This window comes from Lemur catta, chromosome 2 (assembly GCF_020740605.2).
Source record: "Lemur catta isolate mLemCat1 chromosome 2, mLemCat1.pri, whole genome shotgun sequence".
NCBI classification, from domain to species: Eukaryota; Metazoa; Chordata; class Mammalia; order Primates; family Lemuridae; genus Lemur; species Lemur catta.
This window is the reverse complement of record NC_059129.1, coordinates 132,640,481-132,667,713: the sequence shown is the minus strand read 5'-3', so window position 1 is coordinate 132,667,713 and position 27,233 is coordinate 132,640,481. Positions and strand designations below refer to the sequence as shown.

Sequence of the window (27,233 nt, the reverse complement as noted above, 5' to 3'; positions counted from 1 at the left end):
GTCCCCCTGCCCTGCTCACCATCCCCTACTCTGTCATTTTCATCTGTGCATAAAGTCCAGCCCAGGGCCTGGAACGCAGAGGGCCCCGCCTAAGCGTCTGTGGGAAGGCGGATACGGGCACAGGCAGTGAGGTCCTAACACACACTCATCAAGGGGGATTAGAACGCTTTTTAATAGGAGGACCACACTGAACCAACTAAATCAAGTTAGACGTTTTGAAATACGAATTTACCGACATAGTATTTATGTAGAAATCAAAATCGGTGTCAGGTCATGCCTGCTAATCAACTTCTGTTGTGAAAGAGTTTAGAGAGAAATCTCTGTTTTGTTTTGTTTTAAATCACAGAGAGAAAACAGCCTAATCTCATTCGTGGGCCAGATCTCTGAACCGACACTTACATAAGCGAGAGGAAGCCAGGGGTTGGGCTGGGCCTGGCTGTCATTACCATCTGGGGGACGCTGGGCAAGCCAGGATTCTCTTTTGAAAAATGGTAATAACAGCCCTTATCGAGCTCAAAGCATTGTTGTAAAGGTTGAACGAAGTGACACTTTGAAAGAGTTTTGAAGATCATTGTGTGTGTTTCAAGACAAGGAGTCATGAGTAATCTCTCCCAGATTAGGAAATATACAATTTAAAAAATATTTTAGGAATATGCTGAAATAAGAATAAAAAAAATATTTTAGGGAGAAAAATTATGTTTCTTGGAACAAATGTCTTCACCGTGATCAGAAAGTGAGTCATCTGGCCCCAAATCTTCCCAGTGTCTGAAGCACTAAATATGAGCCAGGAGGTATTTATTATTAGGGCAAGGGTCAGGTCGGGGGGGAGGAGGCCACCTAAACTCAGGAAGTTGATGATGAAGCTTTCTGACACTCCTAGTCCCAGAATTTGGACCATAGGCAAACTCTTGTGTTACGGTTAACTGAACAAAACAGCGTCAACAACAACAACTGGGTGGAAATCACAGTGTAAGCAGAAGTGCAACGAAGGCCTTGCAGTTTAGAAGCAGCAGGCTCCTTTGGCCTCTTCAGAAACACAAGGACCCTTTAATCAATGTTTCCTTTGGGCCATAAAGTCACTTCTGATAACAGGGTTTATTGTCCACCAAGCAAAGAAAAGCCTTCATGTGGCTACCGTTTCTCCTCTAGGCTCGGTCATTTGTCTAGTATCTCAACTGCAGCTACACCAGACTCTCCGGGAAAGGTGGCTACACAGGCTGTGCCTCGCCTCAGAGACGGGATGAGGTTGGGCTGCTTAGCAAGTACCCAGGGATGCTGGTGCAGGACAGGACGTGGGCACACCACACCCTGAGGGCCCTGACTATCTGAGTATGTCACTCACATGGTCATGCATTGAAGAAAGGTTGACAGGTGACTGCTAGAAAGCACCTTCCTCTTTGTCTACTAAGGATGTCTCGTGAGAGAGATATTATGGAATTGTGGGTGTGAACTTCCAGTGGTTCAGATCCAAGGGGACATGCCACCAGGGCAGGGACGGTTGCTGGTTAAGTACAGACACCAAGGAGGAGCAGGCTGGGCACGTGGCCCTGGTCTACACCATCTCTTGGCTCTGTAGTGACAGCTGTTTTAGGTATAAACAAGGGTTTGGTTCCAGTTACACAGCTTTATAGAGTGGTCCCCTGAGGGCTCTGTCGGACCCTGATTTTTAAATTTCATTATTTATAAAACATTTGGAGTCTCAAACGGTATCTTTAAAGATTAATAGTATATATAAGCTGAATTCCAGAAGGCTGAGAGACCAGGGATACAAAAGATTTCCACAGTGCCAGTCTGGTGGGTTTTCCATTCTTGTGCATGTGCACAAGCCATGAACCTGTTTTAGACTTTACCTGCATCTGGGATGCTGTCCACAAAAATACGGAATGATGTAAAATAACCTGGGGTTGGAGCACTCGGGATAGTTTTCGAGAATACACTCATTGATGTCCTGGAAGAGAAAGCACAGCAGTGAGATGTCGCGTGGTCTCTGCAGTGCTCTGTCCAATGTCACACAGTTTAAGTAACATTAATGCTTAAGTTATGTGGGCAAGCCTTGAGAAGATGTAGGGAACTCACAGATTTCATGAGAACACTTTCTTTTTGCCTCCCAACATCCCGTCCCACTGGCCAGGCACACATCTGGCCGGGCCATTTCAGGGAGTGATTGTTCTGCTGAGTCAACTGCATCTCTGCACTTCCTGGTGGCACGAAGACTTTCGCTGGGTCCCCAGCATCTTTAGGGCAGTTGTACCTGTTGTGTTTTGTGGTGGCCCCGGCAGTTGCCAGCCAACTGGTCAGTATACAGTTGGCACTCAATAAATGTTTGTTGATTGAATTCAATATGTCTTCATTCTTAACTAATTCTGACTTAATCAGACACCTGTATGGTCAACCCTGTAGAAACGTGTTTTCCTGTGTATCCGTGTGTCCAACAAACAATTAAGTACCCACAATATTCTCATAAAGGGTTTGTACATTTTAGAGGGGCTGTAAAATCATTTCTAGTGTTATGTGAGGTTACAAAGTGACAGGGTGTTTATATACAGACATCCTTTCACTTTCAAAGGCAACAGCTGTGGCTCCCACATTTTCTATTTCCCTTATGTGAGGTTAAACATGGTGTTTCTGTTAGCATTGCACGAGCTGGAAGTGGCTTGGTGGGGTGAGGAAAAGGCTCAAAACCAACTTTTATCATTGGATACCCTCGATAAGACATGCCTGGTTTCAGGTATTTCTAAGGAGAAAAGATCACCCAATTTACAAACAAACTAAATGGCTGTGGGATGTTTTTCCAGACACAATATCAGCAAGGCAGGTTAAGAGTGGGTGTAACTCCCAAACATGGTGATGAACTGAGTTTATGCGTTGGTCGAAGCCACTGTATCTAATAAGAGGGAGATAGGTGCTCAGCTATTAAAAATTTTTTAGTTTGATTTGGGAATGGGAAAAAGTAAAAGTTACACTTTTTAAAAACAACACTTTCTTCAACAATAATCCATTCATACTTCTTTGGCTTATATACTAGTTAAAGAAATTATTCAATTACAGCAAGAAATCCAACTGAAATAAACAGAGTCGGCAACAAACACACTTGAATATACTCAATCACCTGAGTTTACTGTGGGCAGCAGAGGTGCACCGTGTATTTCAGAGAGGAATATGTGAGAAGCAGCAGAGTGTGGTGCATCAGCCCACCCAGCCATGTGGTTAAGTGAAAAGTGGTTAAGAGCGTCTCATTGTGGATGAAAACCCATTAGAAACGCATGATTTTAGACCTAAAATACCTAAGAAGAATCTGACACAGAGAGATGTACGATAGGCATATTCATTGTTGCAAGATTTATTACAACACAATATGCAGAACTTAAAAGTTCATTAATGGGGGATTGTTTTAAAAGAAGTTATGGTACATTCATGCAATGCAATACTGGATACCTGCAAAGGATAAGGAGCATCTCTAAGTACCATCCTGAAAAGTGTCCTTGATCAATTTTCAAATGAAAACAAGTAGACTACAGGACAATATGAATATGTAGGATAATATAAAAATAAACATATGTTTATATAAACTCTACAATGTCTGGAAGGATGCACACCAAACTATAATATGAAAAGTGCTTATTTCTGGTGGCAGGCATAAAGGAAGATGGGAATACACTCAACTTTTACTTTATTCATTTTTGAAATGTTAGCTTTTATTATAATGAATGCATTTTACTTTCTTTGTGGGAAAACTATAAGATGTACACATTGCAAAACAAACCAAAGCCTGTGTGGGAGGGCGACTGGCTTCTGAGTCCCCCTCCTCCCTCACACTCACACTGTGTCCTCTGGTAGTCCACCTCCTTCCAGGGACCCGAGCCTTTGGTCCCAGGGACCCCGTAACCCTGTGGCCTCCCCTCCGCAGCAGCAGTTAGCAGGAAGGAGCTAGGAGCTGGGTGAGAAGCAGAGTGCAGGGCTACTCTGGCCAGGGCAGTGTCCGTCTGCTGAGGTCATGCACTGAGGGGCGCACTAAAGTGATGGTGCTGGGACACAGGCATCCCGTGATCTGTCACATATGCAGCCAGGCCCCCAGAGTCCTGCATTAACAGGAGGGGCAGGGGAGCAAAGACTGCCAGAGGCCCCCACAGAGATTCTTGCAGCACCTGCTGCTTCTCCGGAGTTGCCTTTGCACAAGTCCTTGCACCCTTGTTTGTTCAGGCTGTAGGTTCATGAGAGCACAGACTGTTCACTGCATCTCTGGCGCTTAGCACCCTGCCTGGAGAAAGCAGGGGTGCAATAAATATTGAATGAATGAGTGGATAAATGGCAGGAGAGAGCCAAGACACACAGCCCTGGGAGCAAGACAGGAAGCAGACGCCTCTTCCTCCTGCTGACCCTGCCTTGATTCCGTCCCCAGCAACCCCAGCCGGAGGCTCACAGGAGTGGGCAGAGGACATCGGCTGGTTGGGGGGGAAGGGGTGGCTGATGAGACGCTAAGGCCTAAGAGGGACACTTTTTTTTTTTTATTGGAATCCACAAATAACCTCACAAGGTCAGTTTATGGGAAGACATAAATTCCTAGTTTAAAAAGTACAGTTAACAATTCTTTTCTTAGACCAGGCAGATCCCAGGGGATTTCAGAGTTCCATTTGAGCCCATTAGGTTGATGAATGGTGTTCATCATTGGAAATGCTAGCGGAGGACATAAATAAAGGATGACTGGGCCGGAAGATCCAGCGGAAGCAGAAATAAGCTGTGAGGCCCCAGGCACTGAGCCGCCAGCTGCTTAGCCATGGCCACAGTGAACTGCGGCCTTCAGGAAACTGCTCCTGGCCACGCACACAGTCCACTCCTACCGGGGCTGGGACCTTCAGCAAGTGACATTTCAGCTTCCTGGGAAACTGAATGGGACAAGTCTCAACACAGCTGCACTTACAGTGTCCTGTTCTGACAGGTGCCCTTCAGCCTAATGGGACCCTTGGGTTCCCCCAGTGGTAATAATTTCATCTTTTGGTGTAAGGCTGCATTATCCCGTGTTGTTTTACAATCACCTTTAAGACCAAAGTTCTCTCAGAACATATATTTTTTAAAATGCTTATGCAACTTCATTTTTTCCTTCCATGCACTGCATCCAACATAAGTTCGCTTTAAAAAAATACTTTAGTATTTATTTCAAACTTTCTCTAAGATCGTCATCACAGTACTGCCCTTAGCCAAGCCAACCTGCTTGCCAGCATTTGATCTACCACTTGCTCATCTGGTCCCTGGATCTTGGCCTCTACCATGCGCACCTCTGCAATGCCCACGCTGCTCAGATTCTCACGTTAGTAGGGAAATGAGATAGACTCTCTGAGCCAGCATTCCAGATAACTATGAAATCCTTTTACTTGCCAACATTACAAAAAAAAAAAAAAGAGTCCATTTGTGTTGAAATGTATTCTAAACTGTACTATTTTAAAAAGCATCCACTTAGCCCCTCTAGGTTTTCCTTGTGGTCTTGTCTTCTTCTATTTGGATCTTGGATCTTATAGTGAAATTATCTTTTATTGACTTGCTCTTGTTTCGTTTTCACAGGATGAACTATGATGAGTGACACTTGCCTTTGAGTTCTAAAGGGTCTGCTGGGCTCATAGGAAGCTCCAGTCGCTGCAGCCAGTTCCTGGGGGCCTTCTGGAGTCCTCCCTCACCCTCTCCACGTCCACTCAATGCCTGCCCTGCAACCTGACCCCATGCAGTTCCTGACCCACCTCTCGTACCCACTCCACACTACAGCCCCTCTTTGCCCCATAGGTCCATAGGTTGGTCACAGCAGCTCCAGCCTCTTCCTTCCACCTCTGCTCCCTGAGTGCACCCTCCTCATGGCTGCCTAGTAACTTATCTGAAGGGCAAATTCATCCATGTCACTCCCCTGTTCAAACACCTTGGGGGACTCTCAGTGACAATGCAGCAGGAATAACAATCAGGTGGGGCACTTAATTAAAAAATGTGAACTTCCTGGACATCTTATGTACAAGGCCAGGAATCTGCATTTTAAAGGAGAACCTCTGGCGATTCTGAGAAGACAGTCATTCTTCATGAGCCGTCTGTGCAGTAGGTAACTGCGTGCCTTTGCTCTTCCTCTCCTTTGCCTGGAATTTCTTTCTGCCTCCTCGCCTGGTCCCAGTAGCAGGCCCAGGTTCCTGCTGGGAAGAGTTAGCACACTCCAGCCACCGGGCTTGGGGGCACTCAGGTCCAGGAAGGGGAGGCAGCTTTGATGATGGGCTCCCTTCCTCACTGGCCCATCCAGCGGGTGGGGTCCCGGGGACAAGGGCTCTGGTGCCCAGCACCGCACACTCTCTTCACTGTTGGCTGGAACCCCAAATGTCTTCAGGAGGGGTGTCCTGCCCCAAACCTCATCTACCAGCCTGGACATGGTACTGTGAAGCAGTCTTAGTCCTTGGGGCTGGATCCTAGGGTTCTGTTAGAAGTGGATGGACTTCATAATGGTGCCCACAAAAGGACTTCCAAGCTGGACCGAGTGCCACTTGGCACCCCAAAAGGACCTTCCCACCCCGCCTGGCAGGGGCCCCTCCACGTATCAACGCTTATTTCACCCACATTGGGGCTTGCTCCGGAGATCAGGCCCTGCATCCTGCACTGGGGTCCTGGACGCTCCTGCCCCTCCCCCCCAGGGCGGACCTTCACCAGCCCTGGCCTCTTCCTCCTCCCCCTGTACTGTCAGGTCCCTGCAGGCCTCTGGCCTGCTTCTGCCTCAGACATGAAACTGCTTCTTTATTCCTCTGCAGATCAAGAACTTGACAATTGCCTCCTCTCTTCGATGTCTAGTTATAATTTTGGAAAGGGTGGAAGAATTGAAATCCTAGGTGGAGTTAATTTTATCACAAAAGTTGAACAAAATATAAATAGAGACTATTCATATTTTATTTTTCCTTTTAAGATACAGCATATTTTATGATACAGCCATGTCTTTAAAATGGTCAATTGAAAAAAGACTTATTGATGTATTTTTACAGCTCTGTCCGTGTGGCCTCTGGCTGTAGAAGGCAGAATTTCCAGAAGCTTCCACAGCATACCCCTTAAGAGGCCATGTGCAAAGGAGAAAAAGGAGATTTGGGTTCTGGCCTCAGCTCTGCAACTAATTATCTGAGGCGTCCTTAGCTAAATCATGCCATCCCTGAGTCTCAGTTTCCTCATCTGTGTAATATGGGGCCGAGCCACATAATCTCAGTCTAGGAAAATTTGGAAGGATGTACCTGGTTCCCTAAATTAACCAAACTTTAAGAATAGTTTTGTAATTGGAAGATCTAGAAAAGGTGGTAATTTTTTTGATTCCAAAATGTGTAAGTTAATAAAAGGCTTTCACTCTGCATTTATCATTTAAAATTTTTCACCTTTCATGAAACTCAGAGGGGGAAGGCCATACTACCTGCTAATTGTGGAGTCTTTGGCAAATGTCCACTTCTCAGGGGCTCAATTTCCTCTTCTGTGAAATGGGGATGATAATACTTGCCTCATAGACCCTTTACTAAGATTACAAATCATGTATGCCAACTATTTTACCTGCCACTCAGCTCTAAAGATTATGTCTTCTTTACTATAGTTTTAAGCATTTTAATTCCTTTTTCCTTTGGCTTACATTTAAAAACACTGTTCCTTGTTATTCCAATAGCTTTTATTTTATTTCATTTTATTATTTTTTTGATGCCTTCTGACCTAGTGGCCTCCCAGAGAGGAAGCTGGTGCACAGACGGGAGGGGGTTTGGCCGGGGCAGGTGCAGCGGAGACCAAGGGGTGGGGGGCGAGTTGCGCAGGGGAAGCTGAAAGAGGGAAGTGAAAACAGTGAGAGAGAGAAATGTGAGTATTTCTCCTGACATTTCAGCACCAAAATGTCAGAGTTGGTTTTTGAAAGAGAAATGTCCTGGTTCTTTGGCTTCCTGTCTGGAAGAACCGCAAGCAGGGCTGGTGCAACGGGGTGAACACAGACAGGAAGGATTCCCACATAGACAGCCTTCATTGTGGAAAAGAAGGAAGAAAGAAGAAAGCTACACAGAGTGAAAATACGTTCCACAAAGACGAACGGGTCATGAATGGAGAAAGACCCCAGTAGCTTTTAAAATAGTGATTTCAGCTAACTCAGAGAAAACAGAAGAAGAAAAATACGGAAATATGAAATGTACTATGTTAGGTCAAAAGAACACAGTTTGGTGGAAAAGCAAATGGTATTATGCAGAATACACCACTGTGGAACTTTTGGCTTATTACAGCTCATCTTACTCTGCTCATGAAACGATGTTACACTATGATATAGAAAGGTCTTTTTCAACAGATTTAAAATTGATTTGGGAACCAATCTTCACACTCTAAGAATACAGATATTAAGGAAAAGGACAGTTCCTTGTGCTGGCTGGAACAGTCCAGTTAGAAGTGGGAGAGACTAGAAGGACTCAGTGTCATTCACCATCAAGGCAGTACTGGAATCCTCCACCCATAGGTGGACCAAGGTAATCAGAGCACAACTTAATGAGCTAGTTCATTTAGATAGGTGGAATGGATGTGGTCTAAGCTAACTATTTTTGCATCACACACTCTTCCTTGTAAGCCTTTTTTAAGCCTTGCAAAAAATTTGAGCCAGAACCAGAAGAGTCAAGCAAGACTTTTTAGCGAGCCTTATAGAACTTGAAAGTGGCAGGTGACCAGACACCACCGTTCTCCCATTCAATGCTCATGTCCAGCTTGAGTCATCGAGGACGCACTCTTTCTGGTTGAGATGGGACATGTGCTTCAGAATTCTCAATACAGCCCTTTAGGAAGCACCGTAGCACTCTGCTCTCCCTGTTGTAAGCACAGCATGTGATGTTGGATGATTGACATCTGAGGCATATATTTTGGTGGCTTTGGGTCATTTACACCACTTCTGAGTTTATGCTGTGTGTCTGATATTGGGTTGGCAGATAAGGAGTTTCCGGAGGAGTCTACATCTATTTTTGCTAATATCCTTATTTACAGGGTTGGCGGGGGGGGGGGGGGGGGGGGGGGGGGGCGGTGTCCTAGTCCTATGGAGCTCTTAAATCCTGAAGTGGATTTAAGACCACACATTTTTTTAAGTCCTTTACTGCGACTCCAAGAGTGTGAATTTAAAGTTTCTATTGCATGAAACTAACGAAAAAGAAGTAGCCACAGTTTTATCCTGAAATGTTAAATTATAATATAAGATGAGGACCAATCTGGTATCTGGTTTAGTTTTCATGAGATGTCAGTAGGCCCTTTTCAGTTAACTACAGCGAAGTATACTGAGCATCTGAGATGCCTGTGGGCAGGATCCTATGCAAGCTGTAAATGTTGCCCTCCAGAAATATCCTTGCGCTTCTTCTGTTTAAACACAGTGTTACTAAAACAAAGTCGTTGAGGTCAAGGGGTTTGGTGCTTTTCAGGGATGTGGAGACCACCACTACAGTGATTTCACAGACAGCCTGGAAAACCTGGGGAGCTCAACCAAATAAAAATATCAGTATCCAGATGGAGTTGAGCTGGCTAATAGACAAGGGCTACTTTTATTTTCATAGCAAAATATATATCATAGTATTGTTTAAACTTAAAATTATAAATAATTCAATTATAGAGATTAATTAGGTAAACTAGTCTATTTCACTGTAAATAATTGCAGTCATTAAAGTGTTTAAAAACAATACATATAAGAAAAATGCTTATATGAGAAAATCAGGGTAAAATTATATATACAATATGATTACAATCCTATTTTTTTAAACTATATTTTACTAATAGACTAGAAGAAAATAGACCAAAAATTTTAACAATGGTTGAGTTTGAGATGGTGGAATTATGGATACTTTTTTTTGTGTCTCAAAATCTTAATTAATGTATATGTGCTACTTGAAAAAAATTCAAAAATTTTTGTCAAGGTAATACATGTACATGTCAAAAAAAAAAAAAAACCCAACAACAAATGTTATAAAAGAGGTCATAATGAAAAGTAACTGTCTCTTCTTCTACCCCCTCTGCCCCTCAGTTGTGTTCCCTGAGGTAAATATCCCCTTTAACTGGATTCTACGTCTTCCTATCGTTTGATTTACTCCCCTGTTTTGCTGGAGCACCTCCTCAAGTAAGTTTTCGCTCTGTTGTTTTCTAGCTTACAATGTTGGTGATTAGGAATTTGTTGCCAGTAATATCCTCAATACTGTGTGTGCGTGTGCTTTAAAATTTCTCTTTAACCTTGGTATTCTGAAATTTCACTACGGTGGACCAAGCACTGTGCTGAATACTTAGTAGGTCCTTTTAATCTGGAGCCTCATGTCTTTCAGGCTTGAGATATTGTTTTGTATTATGTGTGTGCTTAAACAATATTTTCTCTTTTGTTTTCTCTAGTCTTTAATTCTAGATTTCTTTGTAGTTGGATGTTGAACCTTGATTGATCTTTTATGATTCTTGTTTTTTCATCTTTTCTTACTCTTTGTCCTTTTGCTCTTCTTCTAAGAGATTTATTTTATCTTCCATGTCCTTCTATTGAATTTTTTTTATTGTGACTATCATATTTTAATGCCTAAGAATTCTTTCTTGATAACATGACGCTTTCCTTTTTATAGCATCCTGCTCTTTTTAGGGATGTAATATTTTCTCCAATCTCTCTGAGGAATCTAAGTAAAGTTGTCTCTTAAAACTTTCTTCATTTTCCTGGAACTTGTGTCCCTTAGGGTTATTGTCTCCATTTGCTTATTTTAGCCCCTCTCTTTTAAGCTGTATTTCTTTCTTCAAATATCCACGGATCTTTGCTTATTCATTCATATTTAATGAGTCAATAAAAACTGATGGGGAGCCATGCTGATTTCGGCAGGGTTTGTCAACTGGGGGGCTTCATCACCCTGCTGGTGGTTACTTAATGCTCAGACTGGGAGATCTTTTCTCTGAAGGCATTCATATTTTGGGGAAAAGAATCAATTTTTCATCTTGGAGACAGCTGCTTGCTGCTGGGGTTCCCCAGGTAGGCCTAGGGTAAGGGCTTCTCCTCCACCTGGAGATGTCCGGTCCCGCCCTCTACTGGCAGCCTCTTGCCTCACACCTGCCCTGCATCACGTCTGGCTTTTCCGAACAAGCCCACCCTGGGATCAGGCAGACCCGATTCTTATCCAGCTGTATTTTCTCCTCCAAATGCACTCCAGGCTGCAGCTTCCTGCCTTCTCTTTGTCAGTTATCAACATTATATTCCCTCTCCCAAGTATCTGTTCAAGGTTTCAATCTTTTTTGTTCTCCTCACTGTTGTGTCTGACCCTTTGAAATGTCCTTATCATCATCTTAAGGGGGTCTTGGAAGAGCGTTAAATGCTGTGATCCATTTGCCTTCTTAAACTGAAAATTGTTCAATAAGGCCGAGTCCTTCTCCCATTAATAATGTACAGAAGGAGAAACGGAAATGAAATTGATGCCACAGAAAGCTCAACAGCAAACATCTAAGACCTTAGAAATAATCATTTCAAATCCCCGTTACTTCAAGATATAATGGTATCTTATGTTTTGACTCAAATATTAATGCAACATTTTTACATGTTAAAATGTCTATAAATATTAAACATGGTTTGTTTTTTTCAACATAAATTCCTGCCTTTGTGGGAGATTTCCCTTTTTGTCACTCAAGGCTATGGCAAATCAGCAGGAAAATCTCTTCTCATTACATAAGTCAAGTCAGGGACTGTGCAGCAAGGCCCCCTAGACCAGCAGGAACCTTACCGCATCAACAGTTCATCTCCTAACGAAGCCAGGAGGCAAATTTACACAGAAGTCTATGAGTAAGGGCAACACAGGAGGACACAGACTGAGTAAATGCTTTGGGTTCTCACTGCACGTTAGAAAGGGAAATAAAAAATGTAAGAGGACAGTGAGGAAGCACTCAGCCTCTGAGCCTTTCAGGTTTTTCTGCTCCTTAGGGCTGGGGACAGATCAGCATCTCTCTCTGACAGCCAAGAAAAGCCTTCCTGTCTCAAATGGGAAGCCTGGAATGCCATACTGACCACTTTGTAGAATGTTTAAAGAACACCAGTTGAATGCACCCAGTCAGCCATCGTTTTGTGATAGAACCCAGTTAGGAGGAATCAATCATTCACTCCCTCTGCTGGGACTTGAAGTTCCTAACAATCATTCAGAAAAAAGCTGCAGGAAAATACTTAAAAGGACGACTAAAGACAGAAGGTGATAAACAAGCAAACTGTGTCACAACAGGCAATACTGACTCTGTAGTTATGGAACGCGGGAAAGATGAGAGACGGAGGATCGTTCAATGTTTACGGTGTGGGACAAGCGCAAGCAATGCTCCCTGGGAGTGGGCTGCAGGTGGAGGTCCTGGCCAGCTGTTTCCAGTTGGTCACAAGGGATCACGGGCCACAGCAGGGATCCCTTGAGGCCATCCCCTTCAGCTCAGGTTCAGCCAGGCACGATGCAAGGGCGTGAGGACAACAGCCACCCTCAGGCCTGCTCCCCTCTCTCTTCCAGTGTGCCACTTCCCTGGCATGATGGTGCCAGTGGGCACCTTGTCAGTGGGAACACTTCCCTGTTCCGCTGGGGTCCTGCCCCTCCCACAGGCATCTGGGGCTCTCACACTCTCTAGGCCCCTCCCCAGCTCCTACCCATCACAAACAGCTCTCAGCTCGGTGTCTGCAGAAATGATCTTATAAATTGATGCACACACATGAATAAATAAGGGATCGAGCTCAATGTACTTCCCAGAAATATCCCTTAACCCAAAGATAAGAGGTTCTAATGATGAGGAGAGAGGGAGGAAAGGGGGAGAGGGACTAACCTTTTTGAACATCCACCACTTTATCCAGGGAAAGCCTGTGGCATGAATGAGAAGCACACTGAAGACTTCACTTACTTTACTGAATGGGCAAAGTTCAGGGTGAGCTCGGTGAGAGGTGGGGGGATTATCCAAACAGAGAGAATGTGGCTGACAAGGGTGCCACAAATCACACCGCTCAGCTCTTGTGCCCTTTGCCTGCTCAGAAAGCTCCCAGGGGTCACTTTGAACTTGCTGTCAGATCCTGAATTCTTCTCCAGCTTTTGGAACCTTCCTTCCTTGACAGCCTGGGCCACTCAACCCTCTCCAATCCTGTGGCCAAGCCTGGGCCCAGGAAGGAAGAATGTCAGGAGTTCCAGTAAAAGGCAAGTCCAGGCATACAGTAGAACCACGTGCGTGGGAGGCAGATGGGCAGGGCTCCAGGACCCCCTGTCCTACCCTCGTCAGAAGAGCTCTCCTTTGCCCGGTTTTAGGTACTGGGTTTTGTGTAAGACTTTATTTGCTATAAAGGTTCTACAGCAGAGATGCATTGCTCCAGGCCAGAACGCTGAGGCTCAGGGCATTTGATCAGCTCGCACCTGGTCATGTGCCCCCGGTTCTGCTGATTGCATTTCTGCCTTGTTTCCAAGTTTGGGGCCCACTTGGCTCTCCACTGCGGTAACCGAAGCCGTGTTTTGCTGCCTGTGTCTGAGCCTCTGTCCTGGCAGCTTGCTCAGTACCCCTGGTTCATCTAGGTTCTAGAGGAGGGTGCTCTGATTTGCTTTTGCTAGGTACCCCCTCCCAGGGGACAGCCTTGCTCCTGAATATCAAGTCAGACTGCAGGCCCGGTTCTGAGCAGGACTTTGATACTGCCTGCTCCTGGACTCCGGGCTATCCGCTGCGGCACCACTCGCACCTCATCACGTCCCTTCTGCTTCAACCTGCTCACTGCGCCATTCTGAGTTCCGCCTGCCCCCACATGCACGTCAGGCTGTCACACTCCACCCCGTCACACTCCACCCCATCACACTGCTCCTCCCCTTGCCCTAGAGAAGCAGGTGATTCTGATTGCAGGGCCCCGAAAGTCGGATCTCAGTAACTGGGTCATGACTGCCGGCTCCCACAGTTAAAGAGCACCTCGTGGAAAAAACAACAATGCGAGAAAAGCTTTTTCCTCTTCTTGTCCTTCCTGGGATCCAGGGTGGTGACAGTTCTATTCTACTGCCCACCTGCCCGTCCAGGAAAGAGGAGCCATCAAACCCTCGTTAACAAGGGGAAGAGTAGGTTTTGTATGTGTACAACGTTAAGTGTTATGTAGCATCTATTTTCTAAGTCCCAAAAAATCTTTTAAATACCTGGCATCTTCTATTAAAAAGGAATTTCAGTCATTATGATTTTGGTCTATCGTGTCAATATCAAGCATTTCCAGCAGAACATGTCAGTTCCGTGATGATTTTAGTTGTTGTTATCCATTGCGAATGAAGAGAGGCCCCGTGAGTCTATAAAAAGCCAGGACACCAGCCGAGCCTTCAGGAAGGAGCACGGTGCACAGGTGGGTGCTGGGACGGCTCCCCTCCTTCAACTCTCTGAACCCTCCGAAAGCCACACCTGCACAGCTGGTGCCACTCCAGGCCCCAGGGCGGGAAGAGCTGCCAAGTATGCAGAAGGGTGCCAGGTTGAGTGGTTATTTTATTAGGTGGATAAATGTCTACAGATTCTAGTCTAAAACCACCGGGCCCAACCCATTTTTGTACAAACATTTTCAAAGGTAAAAGTGGAATATATTACCAGTCACTAGTTCTCATAATTATAGTGTTTTTGGCTAACAATTATTTTCCTTCTGCATATAATGTCTGGAACCTTAGCACAAAGAATGTCTTTAAGCAGAGGTTAGCCCCAGTGGAAGTTACTTACAAAACTATTGGGTGCCCTACATTTTATACCACGTTGGACATCAAAATAACATCTTTGGCAAAAATTTTTGGGCATAAGTTTTATATAATCATAAATTATAAGGACTGAATTCAGTGATTAGTTGAAGGAATGCTGAGGAAAAAGAGGTGGAAAAGGGCTATGATATCTTTAATGTCATTTATTAGAAATGAGACACAAGATAAACTAGGATTCTTCTAACTTTACATTTTCAACCAGAATTTTCTAATATAGTTTACATTTATGATGCCATAATATGGCCTAATGCAATTTTATTTCAGAGATACTTAATTTTAGGTTGCTCAAAATTATTTGCTCACTGTGTTTAAACAACTCAAGCTGAAATCTTCACCAAACTAATGCCAAGATGCTTTGATTATATCATGAAGTAAGGCTTCTATTATACATAGGCATCATGTTAAGCTCCCTGGCTTCAAGCAGCCAACAAATAATTGTGTAGGTCTTTTTTTATTGATAGTTCATAATATATAACCATGCTAATATTTATACAGAATATCTTCTTGATAGTTGGTTCTCTATTTTTATGTGATGTTCCTTTTTATTAATGCTTTTGTCTTATATTAAAACGTGTCATATCACTATTGCTATACTTTCTTTCAGTTTTTAAATGGTGACTTTCCCCTATCCTGTTATTTTCAGCCTCTACTTTCAATAAACGAATCTCTCTGCTTTTAGCAGAAGAGTTTAATCATTTACTTTTACTAAGATTATGGAAATACTTGGATTTATTTCTGCATCTTACTTTGTGGGGTTTTTTTTTGTTTGTTTGTTTGCTATTCTTTTTTATTTTCTGCCTCTTTTTTCTCTTCATTTCTTCTGTTGGTTTAACAAAGTTTTAAATGATACCCACTCCCTGTCCTCTACTGCTTTAGAAAGTAAAGATTACATTTCTAGTCTTGTCATTGATTGCCCTTACACTTTTTAACATTGTAAGAATTTTTTTTCAAACATATGGTTCTGACAGCTTAAAAAAAATAGAAATAATAACAAAGGAACTTAAAATAATTTCATTACTGAGAGGTTCTGAGGAAGGGCACAGAATTTTTAAAAATTCACTCATAAATAGATGGTGAGAAAGATGAGTAGATGGAAAGTCACTGTAACATTTTTAACATTCAAACCTGACTAAATTTTTTTTCATAAAGTCTGAAGTAATTTTTTTCAATACTCCTCTAAATCTGAGAAGAATTTTAGCAACTTTATCTATAAAATGCCACCCACCTCGTCTTATTAATGTTGCCCAATTTTAATCTTTTTTTTTAACATACAAACAACTTTTAACACTAAATATTTAACTCCTTCTACAAACATATTTTAATCAATGGCTGTGCTTTCTGTTGCTTCTTGCACCCTACACCCGCCTTCATTTCCCTCACGGTTTGTCTTCCAATAGTGTTTTTAGGGAAGTCGGTAAGTAGTAAACTCTATCATTCTGGTCTGAAAAATGTCTGTGGTGTGATTGTTCAGCTGTATATAAAATTTTTGGTTGACAATTATTTTCTCTCAGTACTTTAAAGACAGTGCGCTACTGCTACCTGGTACCTAGCATTGCTGATGAGAAGTTTGCTCTCATCCTGACTGTGGTTCCTTCATTGGTCATCTGCTCTTCCTCCTTTTCCTTGATACCCTGTGGTTTCACTCTAAAATATCTGAGTGTATATTTAACTTTGTTTATTCTGTTCAGTGCTTTTAGTCAGAAGAATCACATCTCCAATTTTAGAATATTCTATCCATTAATTATTTCAAATATTGCTTTTCCACCATTTCTCCATTCTCTTTCTTTGTATCTCCTATTGGATGACACAATCTTTTCCCATTATCTCTTAACTCTTCTATCTATCTATCATCTATGTAATCTTTGTCTTCCTGATTTGCATTCTTGGTGAATTCCTCGAGACTACTTTCTAATTCATAAATTTCCTTTTAACTTCATTCAGTTTAGAGTTTCTTCCATTTCTTAAATTTTTATTTCCATGAGAGTATTTTTTATTTAAATTAATTCCTTCAAGAATATCCTCATGCTCTTGTTTCATGTCTCTTTTTCTTTTATAATTTTCTGCGTTTTAAAAGTGGAAGTTATTCATTCTTTTATCCTTTCAAACATCCTAGGCACACTTAAAGACTTTGTCAGATTATTCCTTGAAGCCATCTGGAGTGAGTTCATGCACCAATAGTAAATTTTGCTGCCTGCCCTTCTTGCTATTAGATTTTTTCATGTGCCTTAGAATGTTTGGTCTGTAGGCTTGTCTTGTAGGAGATTCATATTCATTCTGTTTCTCTCCTGCCTCCCTCCTCTCCCTCCCCGCCTCCCTCAGGCTTCCCCTAGTGGTTTTGCGGTTACTACCATCTGGACTCCTGGGCCTTTAATCCAGAACCAGGTCTTATTTGTACTTCCTACCCTATGGGAACAATGGGAATATTTCACATCTGGTTTCAAAGCAGCAAACGGTTTGGTTCACTTCCTAGTTGTGAGTTTGTGGTTTTGTTATCCTTTCTCTATAGGTCTCCAGCCACTTATGAAGGCATAGTAGCAGTCAGCAGGTAAGCAGCTGCTATGCTCAGCTTCCTTTGCTTAAAAGTGCGGGGATGTAGGGCTCCCCGCCCCAGGCCCTTGTTTGAAGCACTGAGCTTGCTGTGGCCCCACCTTGGCAGGGGCACTTTGAGTCCCCTTTACCTTGCAGGAGCCCAATTCCTGGCTGCCACTACCTGGTTCTGGACCAGAGCCCAGCTGGCCTGTGGGGTCACCACTGCTCCCCACTCTGGTTCCGTCCATGGAGATGTTCTTCTCAGTGCATAGTAGAACTGGTAAATCCTTTGGATTTCCTCTTTTTATACTCTGTTTATCCTTACAACATGTTTGGGACTGAGGGAGTCTGAAACCACTACACCATCTTGATTGGCAGCCCTGCGTGGCTATTCATGTTCTTTGCTACCATGAAATCTGTCCAAAGAAATGCTGAGTGCAGAGGTGCAGGTGACCTGGGGTGTAGGGAGTGCAACTTGCTAAGTCAGAGGAAAGAAGCTTGGTAAAATGTCAAGTGCGTGCCAAATCAAGGTCATATGTCTATTGCAATGTAATCATTTTTGCTCTGTGAGTATGTCAGAGAGTAAAGGGCGATGCACAGTCTAAGTCAGACATCAAACATTGTGATTCCTGAGGATTCTTCTTACAGACCCTGCAAGACATTGTTACATCACAGTAGTGATTTTGTCTTAATGGTGTTGCTTTGGATCTTTTAATTGCTTCAAGTGTGTTGCCAAAAGTTCCACTATTTGAAGTACACCATGAATATAAAAATGTCATAATCTGTGTTCTATATATTATTTATTTGTAGTATATTCTAAACTTCTAGAAGATTCTCCCCTCTGTATTATGGTACTCACCCAGTGCTGGGCAGGTGCTCTATGATAGTTCATAAAAGTGGTCTTCAAAGAGAATGAAATTTTTATTTGAATTGTGCTATACACAATTCAAATCACCATGGGAATCTGAGTGTCTAATAAAACCTTTCAGAGGACCCTACTGTTTTTCAATAAACAACATTATAAAAAATTCACCAGCAAGGTAAGTCCAGAATACAAGTACCCATACATTTTAAGCAAAAAGTACTGACACGACAATGTAAAGATATATCATTGTTGGTATTTTTTCTTAGTACAAGGTATCAACAAGAGCCCCTTCCCTGCTGGGAAAGGTGCATTCCAGATGTGGGCTCCACTTAGAGAAATAATGACTTTGGGATTTTGTGCCTTGGTTGTCTGTGATTCTCATCTCCAAGGCACAGAAGTGTGCGAGTGGATTCCTGTGACTAGCACACTTCTGTGAGTGCTCTAAGTGCTACCTTGGTTCACCGGGCACGTGCTAGCTCCCTGGGCTCCAGTGCTGTGCCGCCTGGTGCAGTGAGACCAGCACGTGGACTGCTGCAGCCTTGGCCTGCGAGGAGCTGTGGTGATTCCATCTGGAAGCGTGCCGTCCACGGGACTATCTGTCCTTCTAATACTGACTCATATCGAGATGCCGATGAAACCCTCCAAATAAGCAGGAGTCAGGTTTATGGAGTGGCCCTCCTACCTAGCACATGGAAAATGGACAGATCATTCTGAGTGCTTTCTGTAGGAGTGGCATGTGATATCATTTGAATGGGTTGCCAGTGCAGCCTACAGCGTTTACAATTTTACTATTCTCAATCTTAATATAACCATGGAAATAGATTTTAACTTTTTTTTCTGCTTTCTATGTAATACCAGAAGGAAAAGGTGCTTATAAAACTTAGAACAAAAACCAGAAAGACCACTGCAGATTTTACTTAATAGTTAAATTAAGAAGCAGAGAGAAAAGAATCATTCTGCTCAAACCTGTTTGTTTCACCTGTTAAAAAAAGCCCAAAGGGTAGGCCAAGTCTCAGCACAGTTTAGTGTTTCCTGGAGGCAGGACTCACCAGAAAACTCAAGCTCAAACAGATCTTCCCAACCAACAGGAAGGTTTGTGACTGTAAGAATGGCAGGAATTCCTGGGAAACCAAGAATGTTCTTTAAGGGTTTTTATACCATAAACGTTATTTATGACCCCTTTGGGCCACACAAGTTTCTAAAAGCCACAGAAACTGTCTTAGCCTCATAGCATTTTGACAATTTTGCCTTCCTAGCTGAAGAGGTTCCGAATTCCTTTTTCTTTCTTTCATATCCAATAGTCTAATAGTTTTGGCTTAAGAACCCAAAACAAACCACAAAAGTCGCACTTTCAACTTCTGGTTATCCAGGGTATAAACACATGTTTGTGGATGTTTCCAGGCTGCCCACAGCCTCTCCGTTCTGTGTTCTACAGTCCCCACTCAGAAGGTCATTAAGGACCTACAATCAGTTTAATAAAGAGATGTTGAAACCAAATAGAATAATTGTTTTAAATTAAGTGGGAATTTCAGTTTCTCAAGATCTTAGTGTCATGAGTGACTAAGAATTGTCCATGTGATGGAGCTTCACTGGACTATTTGCTCTTTTATGAATCTTTGAAATTTTCCATAATGTCCAGTAAAAAGCAAACCAAAGGAATCCCAGAAAAAACACTGACTGTGAGTATAGTAAGGCCCCCAGCCACAGCCTCAATTTCTTTCTACCTTCATTTTTTCCCTTTTTCTGGTTTATTTGTTCATTCATTGTTTATCTTTCTCTCACCACTTTAAAGCTTCTTGGACTATTTTCCAGTAGGTCAGGGACCTTTATGACTCCTCAGACTTCCACCTTTACAATTTTCCACCCTGAGGTGCCTAGAGATCTCGTTTCTGACCACCACTGGCCCCGCTCCCTGGATTCTTTCTGCTCTAGAGTAAAACATGACTACGTGGAATCCAAGAAAAAAAGGTGCAAAATCAAGCCTCTTTATTACACTGGTATTTGAGATTTCTCTCACAGCTTCCTTATAGAATGTTCTCCAACATTTTTATTACATGTAGCTATGTTTTACGGTATATGTTATACAGTTAGTGAACCAACAAAAACCTAAGCTCGTGTTCTTTAAATGCTGTGTTACAATTCCTCTTTTCTTTTATTATCTTTTCCTTTCCCTTATTAATGTTCCCTTCACTTTTTAGATTAACTAGCCATGACCCAGATCAAAGCTCCATAAACAATGAAAACAATTCAAGTCACTACAATAATTTCTACACAGGTAAGTATAGCATCTATGGAAATGAAGAACTACTAAAACAGTTTCCAAGATCTTCTTTCCTCTAAGTCACTCAAATTGAGAACCAAAGCCATGGAAAAGCAAACATTTTATACACTCAATTTAAAATATAGGAGTTGTCCTAATGATGAAGAGAGCAATTCCACAGATTAAGTGTATAACGATGTTTATCGTTTAGACACACGAGAGAAAGAATCTGTAGGAGGAAAAGCAGTCTTCCTGGTGAAAAATTGATTAAACATATTTGGGAAAGGCCTATTTCTCTCTCTCTCTCTCTCTCTCTCTCTCTCTCTCTCTCTCTCTCTCTCTCTCTATCTCTATCTCTTTCTCTGTCTTACCATGAACAGCTTTTAAAGCTACAGAAGGGGGAAGAACCAGTTCTCTGCAATGACTTAGACAAACACTTTCAACACTCAAGGAATAATGCTCAACACAAGCAGCAGTCCTTCAACATGGCTCTTACAGGGCTACGCAGAGTTCACACCCCAGAGCTGAGGCAGCAAACACTCATGCCCACAAGTGCCTGCTGGGCACAAATGGGGCGAAGGCATGAATGGGGCCCCGCGCCTGCACCCCATGGGGTGGAGAATCTGGGGCACACAGGGACAGCATTTCCTCTGTCTCAAGGGGGCAGATGCAGCTTAGTTGCTGCCACAGGTAATTGGTGCCAGGGTTGCTCGATCTGACTTCTTAAGAGAAGCTAGAAATTTGGATTTTTGTGCGAAATCTCCTAATTCTTAAATGTTAGCACTCAAACAAAACAAAACCTGTGAGTGAAATAAAACATGTCTGCAGTTCAAGTATGACCCACAAGTGATCTTTATGCCCCACTGTCGTTAGCCAGAGTCATTTCAAAATTGGGTATCCCTTGAAAAAATATAAGATTTTATAATTTGCTACACTATGTTTCTGACAAGGATACTGCTGGTAATTATGGCCAAGTGGGGTTCATAAGGAGACTGCAATACATAGCAGACATATGTGGCAGAGGGAAGAAAACAGTGGATTTGCAGTCAGATGATCTGGGTTTGGGTCTTGGTTTCTTCCTAACTGGCTGGATCACCATGGGTGAGACATTTCACCTTTTTGAGCGTCCATTTCCTCACCTCTAAAATAAGGACAGTAATACCTTGTTCACGGGATGGCTATGGGATTAAAGAAAATGTATGTAAAAATGCTTTATAAACTACAGAGAGCGCCACGCAGAGGTAAGGGGGGCTAGGTGGTCTGCCTTTGCAACCCATTGAGGAAGGGCTGTGAGGGGTTCAGCAACACTGGATAAGGTGCTCATGGAAATGCCAGGGCTTGACAATTCATCTCTGCCCTCAAAGGAAAACTGCAGAGAAAGGAGCAAGAACAGGCAAAAAGGGAAGCGCCTGGTGGTGAAGACAGAGAGGAGAGCTGTGGTTTTGGGAGAGCGTGGCTTCCTTCCTGAGAAAACTTAACAGGACTATAAAGACCACACTGAATGAAACTCTTGACTAGTGAAGTGGTGAATATCTGCCTGTTGGATTATTTGTGGCAAATTTAAAATTACAGGTTGACTTCCTACTCTTGGAATATTTCCAAGCCACCAACTTACCTCCCCACCCTTGAGTCAAAGAATAAGAATTCATTTCAATATTAGCTCCCCACCTCAGAAAGAAAACCCCATCAGAGGAGATCATGATGCTAGAATACTTTCATTAACTCTAAGACTCAAGAGAGATGATTTTTGCATTGTCAACAGTTTTTAATTATCAACACCAACCCTCTTTTCTATGAAAGTGGATAAATAAATTATTTTTCAATAATTTCAAACATTTTACTAGGAGAGTAGAAAATTTTCCCATGGGGTTGTTATTGGTGTCACCCTTTAGGAAGCCACACAAAAGTCTGTAAATTGTTTGCTTCTTAACTTTGAGCCCTAAGAGCTAGATAGTTTCTCAAAGTATAATAAGCCTAAGGATGCTAGTTTCATTTAAGAAGCAGAAAAATGGAGTGATTGACATAAAACAATTTTTTTTTCAAAAAGAATAGCAAAACTTTTGGGAAGTCCCAGTGGAGAATTCTCAACAGTCCTAGACCATTAGGCAGATGTATTTAGCCAGAGACAGATACCATTCGGTCCTATGGAAGGCTGAGCAGAAACTCATTCTTCCTATTCCACTTTCTTGTCCTGGCCTTGTTAGTCTAAAAATCTATCTTATTGACATTCAGAATTTGGGGATTTAAGGTGTCAATATATATAACCTGAACTTTTGTACCCCCATAATAAGCTGAAATAAGAATAAAAAAAAGATTATAAAAAAAAAAGATGTCAATAGACCTGGAAACAAATGCATTAAAAAACAAATGTCACCTCCCTTGGTATTTCTCCTTGCCTGTGGGGATTGGAAGAAGCAGGTGGTTATTAACCTGGGTGCTGAGCCTTTCAAAGGGGTTGGTGGATAGAATAATAGTATTTCAATGTAATTTGTTTTTTTTTTTTGGTAATCCTAAGTATTTTTTATATGCATTCAAAACTTTCTAAGACGAGGTCTCTAGGCTTCACTAGACTGCTAAAGGGGTTCATGACATAAAAGAGGTCAAGTATCAGATATTTTTCTTCCCGAGCAGGGGTGTCCCTGTGTTCCTGCCGTGTGGAGTGTTTCCTGACCTGCATCCTGGTGCTGGGCCTCTTTTGAGCCATCAAAAAAATGTCCACAGAAGATTACTTTTGACTGAGAGTTTAAAATTTCTCCCTTAAAATCTTGGAGAAAACTTCTATTTCAAAGAGTTGGACAGCAAACTACAACAACCACTAACACAATTTTATGCAGATAGAATCCTCTGGGTGGTCCAAGTGCCTAAAGGAATCTCTATTTGCCACTTAATCTAGCACAGTGGTTCTCCCAGTGTGGTCCACAGACCCCTGGCAAGGACTCTGAGACCTTTTCGAGGGTCCACAAGATCAAAATGATTTTCAAAATAATACTAAGGTGTTCTTTGACCCTTTGACAGTGCTCATATTTGTGCTGATGCTGCAAAGATATGTAGTAAACAGCTGGCTAACAATTGTGAATCTGGACAGTGGACCAAACTGCACTAGATGTCATAGTATTCTTCACCACCACACTCACAACAGTGAAAAGATACCAGTTAATCTTAAGAATGTTCCTGATGGAGTAGTATAAATTATTAATTATAATAAGTCCTAACCATTGAGTACACATCTTTGTTATATTCTGTGAAGAGATATAGGAATTTTGCATAAAGCACATCTGCTATTGACCTTCTGTCAGTCTGGTGACCTTCTGCCAGTTTGCCACTTCTCAGAGTAATGTGCTTAAATGTATAAAATAAAATATATAGGATTACAAAGGGAACCAAATATATTGAATTATTTATCAAAACACTAAAATGTGAGCCAGGGGCAATGACTTGAGCCTGTAGCCCAACTACTTGGGAGACTGTGATGGGAGGATTGCTTGAGCCCAGGAGTTTGGGACCAGCTAGGGTGACATAACAAGACCCTGTCTCTAAAAAAATAAAATAAATAAACACATAAAAAGTTGTGATAAGAAATATTAATATATGTGCTTGTTCAATGTGTTCAGTAACAAGATTTCTCAGTGGGTCTAATATCTACCATAATATTGATCCAAGAATTATGTTAGTATGAATGATTATTTTGAGACATCCCCTGAAATAGTAATTGACATAAAATAGCTATGAATTCTATTGGTGACATTACAGGTACTGTTAATACCCCTGTAGTTTGTTGCCTACATTCAAAAATGAAGAAAATGCTAAATTGATGAAACTATGATGCATGTTTTCCTCTATTGCGTTCAGAACCCCCTGGAATTTACCCATGAACCTTTTGGGGGGACCCATGGACCCCATGTTAAGAACACCTGCCTCAGAACAATCTTTCGATTTTTGACATAAATAGCAACCAGTTACTCCTTGTCCTCTTACCTTGCTGTATTTTTCTTCTTAGCTTTTTGTCACCACCTGACATATTATACATCACTTGCCTGTTTGTTCGTTTACTATCTATCTCAGCTCACTAGGATGTCAGCTCCACAAGAGGCCAGGCTTTGTCTCTCCTGTTCACTCCAGTCCAGGGCTTGGAAGAGTGCCAGCCTGCAGGGAACGCTCAGCCAGTATTTCTTGAGTGAATGAACAGACAGGATCAGCTTCCAGGTCCTACTGTGTCTATGCATCAATTTCCACTTCTAGTTCATGCTCATAATAAAGCATCACTGTGGTTTTCAATATCCATGCCTCTTATAAATATTGTAGTTTGCAGCTAGTCTCATTATTTAATCTCAGTTGTTTTAGAAAGAAGCTGGTGCTTTAAAAGAACTTCTCAATCAATTAATACAAAGCATCCTAGTACTGTCCGCAGAAGGTCTGGAGATTGTCAGTGTCTACTACTGTTTCCTACTGGCTTCCAAAGAGAAAAGGCAAATGACCGAAACACAAGCCAGAATTTTCTGCAAAATCCCTAAAGTAAAGCTTTTGTGGGCTAAGATGGAAAATATGAATCTGAAAGCCTGAATATCTGGGATTGTAATTTTATCCATGAAAACACCCTGATGTCATGTGAAAGAGGTCAAATGGCTAAATGGAAAACTACCATCCACTTAACTTATCACTGAACTGTTTCGTTGGCTTTTCAACGTTAAGACATTGATTTTCTTAACTATTTGAATTTAAAACAAAGAAAGATCTCATTGGCATCAAATCTTAGTCTTTTTTCTCCTCAAATAGTTTTCTGACGAAATCAGTTCATGTTTACCATATAAAATATAGTTGAGCAAAAAGAAGAAAATAAAAAGCAACCATAAACCTGTTGCACAGAATAAATACTTTTAAATGAAAGATGTAAAGAATGTGAAAATATGATAAATATAAAAATCTGCTGGTATAGAGCACATTTCAGTATTTTTTATATGAAAGTCTATTTTTCTTACTGTAGGTTCTTACTATAGTTTCTGCCAAACTCCAAATAAAGTATTAAAAGGAACAAAGGAAGTAAAAGTCTTTGAACTTTTTTACCCTATACACTTAATTTTTTTTTACTTTAACGTCAGATTTCTTCACAAAGAGATCAATGTTTCTTTAGTTGGATTTTCATTGACTTAGACAGTCTTCCATCTAAATTACAAATGAGGAGGGATGGAATTAACAAAATAAAACTCATTTGATTACAAAAAAAAACTCACGCAAGTTTGTTATTTATCATATGAACCAGAAACTTCTCATTAACTCTTTTATTTCAGGAAGAGGCACGAAGATTTGAAAGTGTCAGATCGGAGAGTTCCTTCAGCCTCTCAACTTAGGTGGGCAATGGCATGGGGTGGGCTTTGGCTTCTCGGTTTTACAGGCCACCACCACCCCCTTGCTTCTTGGGAGACTGAATGTGGTTGCCTTAATTTAACAGGTCTCTGGTCACCTGGAAGGTCACACGACAGAGTTGGGAACCTGTTAGCTCCTTTAGTTAATGTTTGCAGTTGGTAGAACAGATACTTCTATCAATGCAATCCAAGTTGTTTTCAGTTTATCTGAACAAGGATAAAGGCCAATCACTTTTGTTTTCCCTTTATTTTGGTAACAGTCTCAAGGGTTAGCTTTTAATTTAATGCCTTAGCCTTCTTTTAAGTCCATTTACACATGTTAGTAACACACTGATGCAGTTTGTAAAAAGTAACAGAAATTCAGGGCTTGCTTAGCTTTCTTTTGGGGTTTGGCCACCTCCTTCAACAAGGAAGGCTGTGAAATTTCTAACCTCTTAATAATTCACTCTCAGTTCTTCCCTCCCTTCACCATCCTAATTCCTTTTAAATATTTTAAGCTTTTTAACCAAGGTTTTTATTTGGGGTTGTGGGGGGCACTTATTTAAGTCAAAGAATTCTACCTTCATGAAGTTCTCACAAGGCCAGAAATAGCTTCTTCAGAGGTCTAGAGGCCTCAAATGATAACAAAAACACGATGAATTATATGCTTCTTGTCTTTTCAAAGCCTTTGAACCTCTATTCTCCGATTTTTATTGGCTAATGGAGGACTGATGAGGTTCCCACATTTCTGGGCAGGGCCTTTCCAGAAGGAGCAGACGTGGGCTGTAAAGCTCATTGCTGCGGTCACTCATTGTTGGGAAAGGAGTGTTGGAACGTGGGTGAGAGGGAGAGACATGCTCTGAGCTGCTACCCAGTTGGGCCAGTGAATTACCAGGAACAGAGGACATGGAGGAGGAAGAGAGAAAGAATTGCATCCTTGGGAACAGGAGGAAGTCTCCTTTGAAGGGTGGATTTGGAAATGGAAAGAGGCCAAGAGGAAATGGTGAGGTGGAGTGGACCGGGCTGTGGGTGGGGGCAAGCAGGGAGCATGGGACAGTATTATCTGTCGAAGGCATCTACAGTACATAGGTGTTTATAGCTTCAGGTCAGAGACCAGGGAAGCACTCTCATCTGCCTTCCTGCTTATCTTTCAGAGAACACACAAGAAAGCTGGTTGTAGTTGTGGGTGTTGCTATTATTATTTTTTAAATAAATGGAATAAATCAGAGAATCGACACATGACGCTGGTTCTGCCTGGCTGTCCCATCTCAGGTCTCAGTGCTTGCTGCTTCCTGCCTCATGCTTTGTACCCCGGCAGCCTTCACTGCCTCTAGTCCCTCCTCTGCATCAAGTATTTCAAATACGCCCTCTCTGCCTGGCGACCTCCTACTCATCCTGCAAGATTCAACTCAGGCGTCACCTCTTCCAGGACGCCTCATGGACATGAACTCCCCACACCTCCACGGATGCTCCTAGGTAACATCCTGATGTTTGAACCCCAGTTACATGCCTGACTCTCCCCTTAGACT

At 42.1% G+C, this 27,233-nt stretch overlaps 1 protein-coding gene across 3 annotated transcripts in view; it reads right to left on the bottom strand.

The window, feature by feature from the left end:
• Nucleotides 1-27,233, bottom strand: part of UST (uronyl 2-sulfotransferase) — a 282,805-nt gene that overhangs the window by 51,377 nt on the left and 204,195 nt on the right. For all 3 annotated transcript variants that reach the window (XM_045544548.1, XM_045544549.1, XM_045544550.1), the window contains exon 6: nucleotides 1,851-1,948. In XM_045544548.1, coding sequence (XP_045400504.1) covers nucleotides 1,851-1,948 — 98 coding nt within the window. The remainder of the gene's footprint in view (nucleotides 1-1,850; nucleotides 1,949-27,233) is intronic.